The sequence below is a fragment of the Electrona antarctica genome (assembly GCF_951216825.1).
Source record: "Electrona antarctica genome assembly, chromosome: 9".
In the NCBI taxonomy this organism is placed as follows: domain Eukaryota; kingdom Metazoa; phylum Chordata; class Actinopteri; order Myctophiformes; family Myctophidae; genus Electrona; species Electrona antarctica.
In genome coordinates this window covers 55,190,038-55,202,524 of record NC_136790.1, presented here as the reverse complement: position 1 = coordinate 55,202,524, position 12,487 = coordinate 55,190,038, and the positions used below count along the sequence as shown (strand labels likewise).

The 12,487-nt window shown below is 45.9% G+C and overlaps 1 protein-coding gene across 1 annotated transcript in view; it reads left to right on the top strand.

The window, feature by feature from the left end:
- Window positions 1-4,742: 4,742 nt before the first annotated feature.
- Window positions 4,743-12,487, top strand: part of nsd1b (nuclear receptor binding SET domain protein 1b) — a gene marked incomplete at its 3' end in the record, with an annotated part of 41,328 nt that continues 33,583 nt past the window's right edge. The window contains exons 1-11 of the mRNA XM_079510810.1: window positions 4,743-4,966; window positions 7,467-7,526; window positions 7,587-7,641; window positions 7,747-7,779; window positions 7,853-7,886; window positions 7,965-8,019; window positions 8,121-8,185; window positions 8,468-8,499; window positions 8,533-8,594; window positions 8,652-8,799; window positions 11,523-11,701. Of these exons, the coding sequence (XP_079366936.1) occupies window positions 4,760-4,966; window positions 7,467-7,526; window positions 7,587-7,641; window positions 7,747-7,779; window positions 7,853-7,886; window positions 7,965-8,019; window positions 8,121-8,185; window positions 8,468-8,499; window positions 8,533-8,594; window positions 8,652-8,799; window positions 11,523-11,701 (930 nt within the window). The 5' untranslated portion in view covers window positions 4,743-4,759. The remainder of the gene's footprint in view (window positions 4,967-7,466; window positions 7,527-7,586; window positions 7,642-7,746; window positions 7,780-7,852; window positions 7,887-7,964; window positions 8,020-8,120; window positions 8,186-8,467; window positions 8,500-8,532; window positions 8,595-8,651; window positions 8,800-11,522; window positions 11,702-12,487) is intronic.

Sequence of the window (12,487 nt, the reverse complement as noted above, 5' to 3'; positions counted from 1 at the left end):
GTCTGTTGATTGACTCAGTGTTTTGTCTCTCTGACTGACACACACACACACACACACACACACACACACACACACACACACACACACACACACACACACACACACACACACACACACACACACACACACACACACTGGGTGCGTGACGTCGTGATTCTGCGTGGCTATTACGTACGTCGAATCGATCGTTCTTAAAATGTGACGTGACGTCACGTGACGTCACGTCGCGGCCTGCCGGCCGGTCGGGTCGCCTACATTCTACGTCCACTAGTCGCACAGTGAGTGGACTGCACAGAAAACTGTTACCTTGTACCCGGGCGGTAGGTAACCATCCGCGATAGGACACAGGACTCTGCATAACACCCCTGATAGTTTACAGTCAGTAGGTGTGAGTAGTCTTCCTAGAGAGCAAGATGGAGGGTGAGAGCATTAGTTTTAGTCTCTTGAATGGCTTTCATTTAGTTTTAGTCACATTTTAGTCACCCGGAATGTTTTAGTGTTTAAGTCTGGGTTTTAGTCGACTAAACGTCATGAGATTTTATAGTCGACTGAATCTACGGTTGATTTAGTCGACTAAAATGTATTTTGGCAGGCCTTGATGCCGTCGTTTTACAGATCTACAACGCGAGCTTGTAGATCTGCTATTTTCAGCATGCAAGTGTAAAATGACTTATACTGGATCTCTTGTCCACTAGTCCCCTTCCTAACATTTGAGTCTAGTTTTGATTTGACGAAATTGTCAGTATATTTAGTCACGCACAGTATATTTAGTCACACTGACTAAGAGCATTATTAAAATAAAGATGAAGGACAGATGACAAAAGAGGTGGGAGGAGGAGGAGGAGGAGAGGAAGGGGAGATGGTTTTATGGAATTCAGAGGAAAGTAGGAGAGGTTTGATTTTGATTGATTGAAGTATTTATAAACAGTTTGCAGAATTACAGTACATTTCAAGCACAACTCAATACAAAGACTGTTAACTGTGAGTGGACGACACCATAAAGCATTACACTTGTTTACAAGAGGGTCCACCTTGTTCAATTCATCAAGACATTTAGAGACGTACGAATATACACAACTATAATAGTCAAAACAGGAAATCATCATAGAGGAGGTAAAAAGGGAAAAGAAAAACGAGGGGGGATTCAGATTTTACTGGGGCCAGTTTCGAAATGCAGTCGTCCGTATAGGTGACCTTTGAGAGCAGTTTTGAAGGAGTCAAGGGATTTGCATGTCTTAATGACTGTTGGTAGGGCGTTCCACATTTTGGTGACATGCAGAAGGGAAGAGACAGTAACATCACGTTTAAGATGTGGGCATACAGGCTTAGATGCAGCATTATTTATTAATTATTGTAAAACGCAACACAGGGAGGTGCGATCACTGGGGAGGAGGAAACAGTGACTGTGAACTGTAGGACATTAGGGTGACCAGATCCAAACTGTTCATTTGAGGGACAGAAGTATGGCTTGTGTGGGACAAGTGGGATGGGGGGACACTTTCTTTTTTTTGGCAGTTCTGAGTTTTTCATGAACTGGGACTCAGAGCAGCAGTCGTACCCAGACAGAGTTCTATAGGGAATATGTTGGTTTTTTTTTAAGCGGTGATGCCAGTGGTGAGCGCACCTCATGGTGCGCTCTGCTTACGCGCAAGTAGGCCATACATGGCAAAGTGACAGGTGGAAAAAAGGCATCAAAAGTGAACGGGAAAGTAAAAAAATCACACCCGTGTGAACTGAGTGATGTAAGGTCTTATATAGCCTGATCAGCTGTGGTCTGACGTAATGCACAGACAAGACAGACAGACAGACTAACAAAGCCAGTTGTAGGAGTGGTTTACACCACTCAAAAATGTTTGCCATTTTGATGGTTCTCCAACACCTCAATATCACTAAAATCTAAGCTTCAGACCTCCCAAAACAAACTGATATACTCAGCCCTGAAGCCCCATGACCCACCTAATCCCATCTCACTTTGCTAGTTTCGCTAGCTCGGGGTTAGCCTGCATGGGCACCATTTCATTTAGGGTATATGATCCTGTCGGGAGCGGATGATATCGCTACGTCATGTTGTAGTATTGTTTTGTAGTCGACAGGCAGGAACAACGGGGCGGCAACTTCCTTTCCCCTCAAACCGATTTTTCTCAATAAAAGCTACAGGCTACGAGAGCTTTTATTGTTTGAGGGAAAAGGAAGTTCCGTTTGATTGTTCCTGACTTTACATGACGTAACGATATCATCCGCTCCCAACCGGATCATACAGACTTTTGAAACAGAGACCAGGCTTTCCTCCGAGGTGGTGGAAAGCCTGGTGAGGCGAGGTTAGCTCGGGGTAGAATACAGGGTTAAGCAAATATCAATTGAGATAGTCAGAGGGAGAATGCCCTCATACCCACCCTGGGCAAGACCTACGCTGAAAAGACTATCAGCGGAAGTGGCGGAAGTGTTGCGTGTAAGATAACTACGTCACGCGGTGCGGCTGTGTTTACTAGTCCCCACCGAAACAAGGAAATGACGTTGATGCTTTACAAATCAGTTCACATTCTCCGCGAATGAAACAAGTGTTGTGATTGGTCGGGAAAATATCGTATCCGGGGGAAATACATCTGATGGATGTTCCGGAGGATACGTCCGCCGATAGCTTCTTTGCCTTACGTTGTGACCAGGCTCTTCTTTTCGCAGAAAAGTAAGCCTGGGACCGAGGCTACCTCATACCTGTCTAGCTACATCTCCAAAGTGGGTGACACCCGCAGTCACAACACCAGAGGGAACGCCCACAATCTGGTATAGAGCGTCGCAGTCCCGCCACCCTATCATGACGACGAGAGGCCCGGAAGACAATTCCCCATTAATTTTTCCCGTAGACGTTTCAAAAAGTATTAATTTAAAGAACTGTAAGCCTCACATGGACAAAGACAACTCGACTCGTGAACTCATAATATAATAATAATAAAAGTGTTCCCATCATGACAACAAACACACATTTTGGGCCGAACAAATAATTAGAAAAAAAAAAAAAGAAAAAAAAAGAAAAGTGTTGTACCGTGCCCTTTTTTTTCTTTTAGAATTTAGATTTTTAGTTTGGGTCCCCCCGACAAACGTCCCATTTTCTGTCTGGAGCTAAAATGTTTGGAAAATGACTGTAGACATATCATTAACGCATAACGTAAACCAGTGTTAATTTTTGGCAGCAAATTTAGATTTTAGTTTTAGTCATTAGTCTCTTGAATAGTTTTCATTTAGTTTTAGTCACATTTTAGTCACCTGGAATGTCCTAGTGTTAGTCTAGTTTTAGTCTACTAAATATCATAAGATTTTAGTCGACTAAATCTACAGTTGATCTAGTCTACTAAATTGGATTTTGGCGGGCCTTGATGCCGTCGTAATGACTGTTTTTACACTTGCTGATAATAGCCGATCTACAAGTCGATCTACAAGTCGTCCCTGCGACATGGCTACAGAAACAGGAGATAGGCTCCTGCCCCTATGGGCCTCATGGCTCTGCAAGGCTACTTACTACTACTACTACAAGCTCGATTTGTGAGCTTGTAGATCTGCTATTTTCAGCATGCAACCAAGTGTAAAATGACTTATACTGGATCTCTTGTCCACTAGTCCCTTCCTAACATTTTAGTCTAGTTTTTATTTGTTGACGAAATTGTCAGTATATTTAGTCTTAGTTTTAGTCATCATGGCTTAGTTTTCATTTAGTTTCCATTTAGTTTTCGTCAGTGGAACAAGGTAGTCGACGAACATTTTTCATCTTAGTTTTAGTCGGCGAAAACAACACTGGCGTAGACATACATATGATTAACGTATAATGTATAGACATATCATTAACATAGCCTATCATTAACGTTTAACGTAGACATATCATTTCATAACATGGTGTGCACCGTCTCTTCCAGAGTGACAGCTGAGCAGCATGAAGGGGTCAACACTAGCAGCCGACCTTTGACCTTCTGCACCGGAGAAGATGTCCTCCTCTTCCTCCTCTCAGGAAGGAGGGAGTAAGAACCGCAAGAAAGAGAAGAAGAGAAAGAAGGAGAGAGCGCGACACAAGGCGGCGGAGAGAGAGAGAGGCTGGGAGTGGACCGGGAGCCATCTTGGCTCCGCGGACAGAAGGCGGGACAAGGAGACAGAGCAGTGGACCGGGAGCCATGTTGGCTCCGCGGACGGAAGGAGGGACAAGGAGACAGAGCAGTGGACCGGGAGCCATCTTGGCTCCAGCGGCAGCCATCTTGGCTCCGGAGATCCCTGTCAACTGGAGAACTCTGGGGCATACTCTCCTCCGGACGGGGAACAAGCAGCGGCGGTCCTCCGACCGGTGGGTGGAGACATTCCAGCGGCCAATCAGATGGGCCCTAGCATCTCCCCGGCCCCGCCCAGCCCCGCCTTCTCTCTGGAGAGCAACAGTCCCTTCGCCAACGGCTTCCTCCACTTTGACTCGTCGCTGTTCGAGGACGAGGACGAGGAGGACGACGACGACAACGACTATCATCGCTACGACCGCTATAGCCACGAGGCGCTCCTGTCAGCCGGAAACGATGGAGGGTTTTTTTGTGGGAACAGTGTGGAGCCCCCTGCTGGGAGCGTTGGGAACGGCAGCACGGAGGGTCACCACCCTGCAGAGACCTGCACCTCTGCGACCACCAGCGCTGTTCCCACCACGCCCACCGCCGCCATGACATCATCATCATCAGCAGGACGAGACACGGCGGCCGGCAAGACGATGTCGTCGTCGTCGTCGTCAGGGAAGGTGATGACGTCGTCATCAGGGAAGGTGATGACGTCGTCGTCAAGGAAGGTGATGACGTCGTCGTCAGGGAAGGTGACGTCATCGTCAAGGAAGGTGATGACGCGGTCCCAGTGTTCGGGCGCAGAGCGCAGGAGGTACTGGGACGTCTCCGATGACGACTGGGAGAGCGACAGCGAGCTGTTCCTATTCGGGAGCAGCCTGTCTTCCACGGCAAGTTCACCTCCATTTGCTTTACAATTTACAATTTAGGCATTTAGCAGATGCTCTTTATCCAGAGCGATTTACAGTAATTTAGTCATTTAGATTTAAGTAACAAAAAAAAAATAACATACAAAAAACATACATCAAATACATAAAATGTAGTATAGCTTAAGAACCTAAGAGTGTAATATCTATGTAATGAAACTATATGTGTATAGTATAACTGTATACACCATAGGGTGCTATGTCTACATAAAGTGCTATCTAAGGCCTGGGCTATACGGATATGGATCTTTTGCAAAACGGATATTTTCCCTGCCCATACGACAGAGATATTTATGTCCACACACACACACACAAACGCAGAAACGCATTGAACACCACGCAGACTTGTTGGTGTACTGTAAAGTCTACTGCGAAATGGCATTTGGCCTGGGTCCTTATTGGTAGGTTAATATCCACAGTTTCTCTGTAGCGGCCCGCAATTAACCTATTGTTCAAGCTTCGCACTTGGCACCAATACAAATTATACCACAGGTCGTTTCGAGGAAGCAATCTGATTGGTTGAAACAGCCTTCTAGCCGTGGGTTAAACCAGCACCATTCACCACCTAATCAAAACAAAGAATTCAGCTGCTCTGTTCTCCCAGAGCGCTAGCAAACTCGGTGGCTAGGCTAGCTAGTTTCTTGGGACATTTGTGGTCGTAGTGACTACATCTGTCATTAAAAAAATGTTCTTAGTTTTAAGGGTAACTGTTGTATAATGTTCGTCTCGTTCCTCACCGCATCCCTGTCGTGGCAATAATCACGTTAACCCACACCCTCTCGTGTAGTATTGCTTAATTAAATCACCAGTCCGCACTGGACTAGTAGTCTGATATATTTATTATTGGATGCAGCAGAGCAGAGCCTTTGCTCGCTGGTGACGTGGTGCAAGATAGGCTACGTTTTAAAGTTGTTAACAGTGATGTAAAAACATGAACGATTGGATCCGTGTAGTTTCCATGCAATTATAGTAAAAATGATATGCGCTAATGAGCGGTGACATCATCGTTTCTCAAAAGCTCCGTTTCACATGACTACACAGCTCCACTGATCCGGATATTTTTATCCGTTTCCAAAAACCTCCGTTTGAGTGGCCGAAAATGCCGTTTGCGTGTGGCTGAAAGGCCCAAACGCACACAAAAAATTACGTGTAGCCTGGGCCTAAATTACATCAGTTGAGCCTATTATGCCTGTAGGAGGTCGAGGCTCGACTACAGATTTTACTACATTTATCATCATGTCACTTCTACAGGTACAGTATTTAGAATAGAATACTTTATTGTGACATGAATTTAGAAAACACCAACATGGGCTTGTTTCCATTGTGGTCCACCTTGTGACATAGAACAATATACACAAACATACTGTAGCCTACAGTGGGGTCCGGGGACCCCCAGGGGTCCTTGAGGGAGTTCCAGGGGATCCCCAGCTAAATGATAGTTAGGAACCAAATGGACCCTTATGGGTCTGTAACTCTGACCCTAAGGGGTCCATTTGGTTCCATTTGTACACTCTCAGAGTTAACTTAACATTGATTTTACAATATAAACGGGGGGTTCCAGAGATAGAAATGCCTAAATGTGGGTCTTTAGACCTGGGGGTCCTTGAAATTAAACGGGTTGAGAATCACTGCTAGAGCTGTAAAAAAAAAAAAACTTCTCTTATGGGGGGTTTTCATTTCCCGGGGGGCGGGTTCCTCTTTGACGCAATTGGTCAGAGCTACTGTCAGTCAAAGGTCTCAAGCATTGAACGTCACTGTACCAAAGCCCGCCCATATTGCATACCGTGTCCCGATTGGTCCGACCTGTTCTCGGTTGTAGGAAAGAGGCGTGCTACTGAGCCTCGCCAGACCGTAATCCGCTGGTAGGCAACTTTTTTTTGCCAACGGCTGATTCGGTCTGGTTTATTAACCAGGCTAGGTCCCTGCAGGCATATCTCTTCAAATGGGGGTCTGCGGGGCTAATTAGTGTCAATGTGTGGGTCCTTGACATGAAAACGTTGGGGAACCCCTGGTGTACAGTACAAATAACCATGAAACAGGCGGCTGCCGAAGGCTACGAAAGCCACAGACTCCCCTCAGCTGAATGACTCTGGCTTCCCTTCCACCCCTGCCTCCTAGTGACACCGGCACTTTAAACACCGGCAACATTTGATGCACTGTCTATGAACTATAACGCTGCACTTTATATTTATTTCCCTGCACGGTGTTGTCTGTTGGTATTTGTGAAAAAAGAATTGAATGCACGCATGTTATGTCAAAGCAAATTCATATGTGTGTATACACAAATGGCAAATAAAGGTATCTGAATCTGAATCTGAATCTGTGTTCAACTTCAACAGGTCAGCAGCCCTAAGAAGCCGACCAGAAACATGTGTGTTGTGTTGTGTTGTGTTGTGTTGTGTTGTGTTGTGTTGTGTTGTGTTGTGTTGTGTTGTGTTGTGTTGTGTTGTGTTGTGTTCAACAGGTCAGCAGCCCTAAGAAGCCGACCAGAAACATGTGTGTTGTGTTGTGTTGTGTTCAACAGGTCAGCAGCCCTAAGAAGCCGACCAGAAACATGTGTGTTGTGTTGTGTTGTGTTCAACAGGTCAGCAGCCCTAAGAAGCCGACCAGAAACATGTGTGTTGTGTTGTGTTCAACAGGTCAGCAGCCCTAAGAAGCCGACCAGAAACATGTGTGTTGTGTTGTGTTGTGTTGTGTTGTGTTGTGTTGTGTTGTGTTGTGTTGTGTTGTGTTGTGTTCAACAGGTCAGCAGTCCTATAAGAAGCAGACAGAAACATGTGTGTTGTGTTGTGTTGTGTTGTGTTGTGTTGTGTTGTGTTGTGTTGTGTTGTGTTGTGTTGTGTTCAACAGGTCAGCAGCCCTATAAGAAGCTGACCAGAAACATGTGTGTTGTGTTGTGTTGTGTTGTGTTGTGTTGTGTTGTGTTGTGTTGTGTTGTGTTGTGTTGTGTTGTGTTCAACAGGTCAGCAGCCCTAAGAAGCCGACCAGAAACATGTGTGTTGTGTTGTGTTCAACAGGTCAGCAGCCCTATAAGAAGCAGACAGAAACATGTGTGTTGTGTTGTGTTGTGTTGTGTTGTGTTGTGTTGTGTTGTGTTGTGTTGTGTTGTGTTCAACAGGTCAGCAGCCCTAAGAAGCAGACCAGAAACATGTGTGTTGTGTTGTGTTGTGTTGTGTTCAACAGGTCAGCAGCCCTAAGAAGCAGACCAGAAACATGTGTGTTGTGTTGTGTTGTGTTCAACAGGTCAGCAGCCCTAAGAAGCTGACCAGAAACATGTGTGTTGTGTTGTGTTCAACAGGTCAGCAGCCCTAAGAAGCAGACCAGAAACATGTGTGTTGTGTTGTGTTGTGTTGTGTTCAACAGGTCAGCAGCCCTATAAGAAGCTGACCAGAAACATGTGTGTTGTGTTGTGTTGTGTTGTGTTGTGTTGTGTTGTGTTGTGTTGTGTTGTGTTGTGTTCAACAGGTCAGCAGCCCTAAGAAGCAGACCAGAAACATGTGTGTTGTGTTGTGTTGTGTTGTGTTCAACAGGTCAGCAGCCCTATAAGAAGCTGACCAGAAACATGTGTGTTGTGTTGTGTTGTGTTCAACAGGTCAGCAGCCCTATAAGAAGCTGACCAGAAACATGTGTGTTGTGTTGTGTTCAACAGGTCAGCAGCCCTAAGAAGCAGACCAATCACGTTCCGTCCGTGAAGTACTTAGAGGGAGAAGTGATCTGGGCCAAGGTCAACCGACGCCCCTGGTGGCCGTGCGAGGTGACCTCTGACCCCGACCAGGGGGTCTACCACCGGATCAAAGGTCAGCTCATTGGTGGAAACCATGTAGGGCCTGTCCTCATTGGTGGAAACCTTGTAGGGCCTGTCCTCATTGGTGGAAACCTTGTAGGGCCTGTACTGTACTGTATTTGTCCAAAACCGTTGTAAGGTTGAGTGAGGTTGTAACTGAATGTCATCGTGTGGTTTCAGAGGACAGTGAGGTTGTAACTGAATGTTGTGGTGTGGTTTCAGAGGACAGTGAGGTTGTAACTGAATGTTGTGGTGTGGTTTCAGAGGACAGTGAGGTTGTAACTGAATGTTGTCGTGTGGTTTCAGAAGACAGTGAGGTTGTAACTGAATGTTGTGGTGTGGTTTCAGAGGACAGTGAGGTTGTACTGAATGTTGTGGTGTGGTTTCAGAGGACAGTGAGGTTGTAACTGAATGTTGTGGTGTGGTTTCAGAGGACAGTGAGGTTGTAACTGAATGTTGTGGTGTGGTTTCAGAGGACAGTGAGGTTGTAACTGAATGTTGTGGTGGGGTTTCAGAGGACAGTGAGGTTGTAACTGAATGTTGTGGTGTGGTTTCAGAGGACAGTGAGGTTGTAACTGAATGTCATCGTGTGGTTTCAGAGGACAGTGAGGTTGTAACTGAATGTTGTGGTGTGGTTTCAGAGGACAGTGAGGTTGTAACTGAATGTCATCGTGTGGTTTCAGAGGACAGTCAGGTTGTAACTGAATGTTGTGGTGTGGTTTCAGAGGACAGTGAGGTTGTAACTGAATGTTGTGGTGTGGTTTCAGAGGACAGTGAGGTTGTAACTGAATGTTGTGGTGTGGTTTCAGAGGACAGTCAGGTTGTAACTGAATGTTGTGGTGTGGTTTCAGAGGACAGTGAGGTTGTAACTGAATGTTGTCGTGTGGTTTCAGAGGACAGTGAGGTTGTAACTGAATGTTGTGGTGTGGTTTCAGAGGACAGTGAGGTTGTAACTGAATGTTGTGGTGTGGTTTCAGAGGACAGTGAGGTTGTAACTGAATGTCATCGTGTGGTTTCAGAGGACAGTGAGGTTGTAACTGAATGTTGTGGTGTGGTTTCAGAGGACAGTGAGGTTGTACTGAATGTTGTGGTGTGGTTTCAGAGGACAGTGAGGTTGTAACTGAATGTCGTCGTGTGGTTTCAGAGGACAGTGAGGTTGTAACTGAATGTCATCGTGTGGTTTCAGAGGACAGTGAGGTTGTAACTGAATGTTGTGGTGTGGTTTCAGAGGACAGTCAGGTTGTAACTGAATGTTGTGGTGTGGTTTCAGAGGACAGTGAGGTTGTAACTGAATGTTGTCGTGTGGTTTCAGAGGACAGTGAGGTTGTAACTGAATGTTGTGGTCTGGTTTCAGAGGACAGTGAGGTTGTACTGAATGTTGTGGTGTGGTTTCAGAGGACAGTGAGGTTGTAACTGAATGTTGTGGTGTGGTTTCAGAGGACAGTGAGGTTGTAACTGAATGTTGTGGTGTGGTTTCAGAGGACAGTCAGGTTGTAACTGAATGTTGTGGTGTGGTTTCAGAGGACAGTCAGGTTGTAACTGAATGTTGTGGTGTGGTTTCAGAGGACAGTGAGGTTGTAACTGAATGTTGTGGTGTGGTTTCAGAGGACAGTGAGGTTGTAACTGAATGTCGTCGTGTGGTTTCAGAGGACAGTGAGGTTGTAACTGAATGTCGTCGTGTGGTTTCAGAGGACAGTGAGGTTGTACTGAATGTTGTGGTGTGGTTTCAGAGGACAGTGAGGTTGTACTGAATGTTGTGGTGTGGTTTCAGAGGACAGTGAGGTTGTAACTGAATGTCATCGTGTGGTTTCAGAGGACAGTGAGGTTGTAACTGAATGTTGTGGTGTGGTTTCAGAGGACAGTGAGGTTGTACTGAATGTTGTGGTGTGGTTTCAGAGGACAGTGAGGTTGTAACTGAATGTTGTGGTGTGGTTTCAGAGGACAGTGAGGTTGTAACTGAATGTCGTCGTGTGGTTTCAGAGGACAGTGAGGTTGTAACTGAATGTTGTGGTGTGGTTTCAGAGAACAGTGAGGTTGTAACTGAATGTTGTGGTGTGGTTTCAGAGGACAGTGAGGTTGTACTGAATGTTGTGGTGTGGTTTCAGAGGACAGTGAGGTTGTAACTGAATGTTGTGGTGTGGTTTCAGAGGACAGTGAGGTTGTAACTGAATGTTGTGGTGTGGTTTCAGAGGACAGTGAGGTTGTAACTGAATGTTGTGGTGTGGTTTCAGAGGACAGCGAGGTTGTAACTGAATGTTGTGGTGTGGTTTCAGAGGACAGTGAGGCTGTACTGAATGTTGTGGTGTGGTTTCAGAGGACAGTGAGGTTGTAACTGAATGTTGTGGTGTGGTTTCAGAGGACAGTGAGGTTGTAACTGAATGTTGTGGTGTGGTTTCAGAGGACAGTGAGGTTGTACTGAATGTCGTCATGTGGTTTCAGAGGACAGTGAGGTTGTAACTGAATGGGCGGTGGTGGCTCAGGGGTAGAGTGGCTGGATGGTAACCCAAGGTTGCCAGTTCGAACCCGGGCTCCCCCAGAGTTACTGTCGAAGTGTCCTTGAGCAAGACACTGAACCCCTAATTGCTCCCGATGTGCTGGTTGGTGCCTTGCATGGTTTCCGCTGCCATCGGTGTATGAATGTGTGTGTGAATGGGTGAATGCAATGCACAATCTCTGGATAAAGGCGCTATATAAATGCACCATTTACCATTTACCAATGTTGTGGTGTGGTTTCAGAGGACAGTGAGCGGCCATGTCGTCTCTACTACGTCAGGACGTTCGGCGTCCCGGTGGAGAAGAGCTGGGTGGAGGGCAGAGCCACGCACCTCTTCCAGGCTGGAGAAGACTTTGAGGAGCTCCCCCTACCTCACAGGAGGAGGAAACAGAAAGTTGACAACAACAACAACAACAACACTGTAATTACCTTTTACCCATTCTGGGCGGGAATCCCTTTTGGTGTTTTAAGCATTATGTTATACTTTAGTTACTGAAAAATAGCAGATCTACAAGCTCATAGCGCGGCACGAGCTTGTAGGTCTGCTACTTTTGAAAAATCGTGAAAATGTGGCGCAAATCTTTATATATATTCTTTCAGAGCGAAAGGGGGGTCCCTGGGACAACATATTTTCACATGTTGTTCCAATGTTTGAGAACCACTGACATAGAAACATGAGTTTTTCATAAAACTGTCAGAATTTAGAAGGCATTTGTAGAATCGTCCTTAGGTCTAAATGGGTTAAGATGCTTTGAAAAACATTTAAAAACACTGCAATTAAATACCTGTAAAAGGTTATCCACGTAATGTGTAGGCCTACACAAAATGGTAAATGGTAAATGGTGCATTTATATAGCGCCTTTATCCAAGGCGCTTTACATAGATTGTGCATTACATTCACCCATTCACACACACATTCATACACCGATTGCGGCGGAAGCCATGCAAGGTACCAACCAGCACATCGGGAGCAATTTGGGGTTCAGTGTCTTGCCCAAGGACACTTCGACATGTAGCCAGGAGGAGCCGGGATTCGAACCGCCGACCCATGGATCATTGGACGACCTGCTCTACCTCTTGAGCCACAGTCGCCACAGTACACACACCTACACACACACGATGGTTACATCAATCACTGTTTTGTGATCATGTACAGTTTGTTAGTGAAGAAAAGGCGGCCATTTGAGTGCTCGGATCGCCGCCTTTT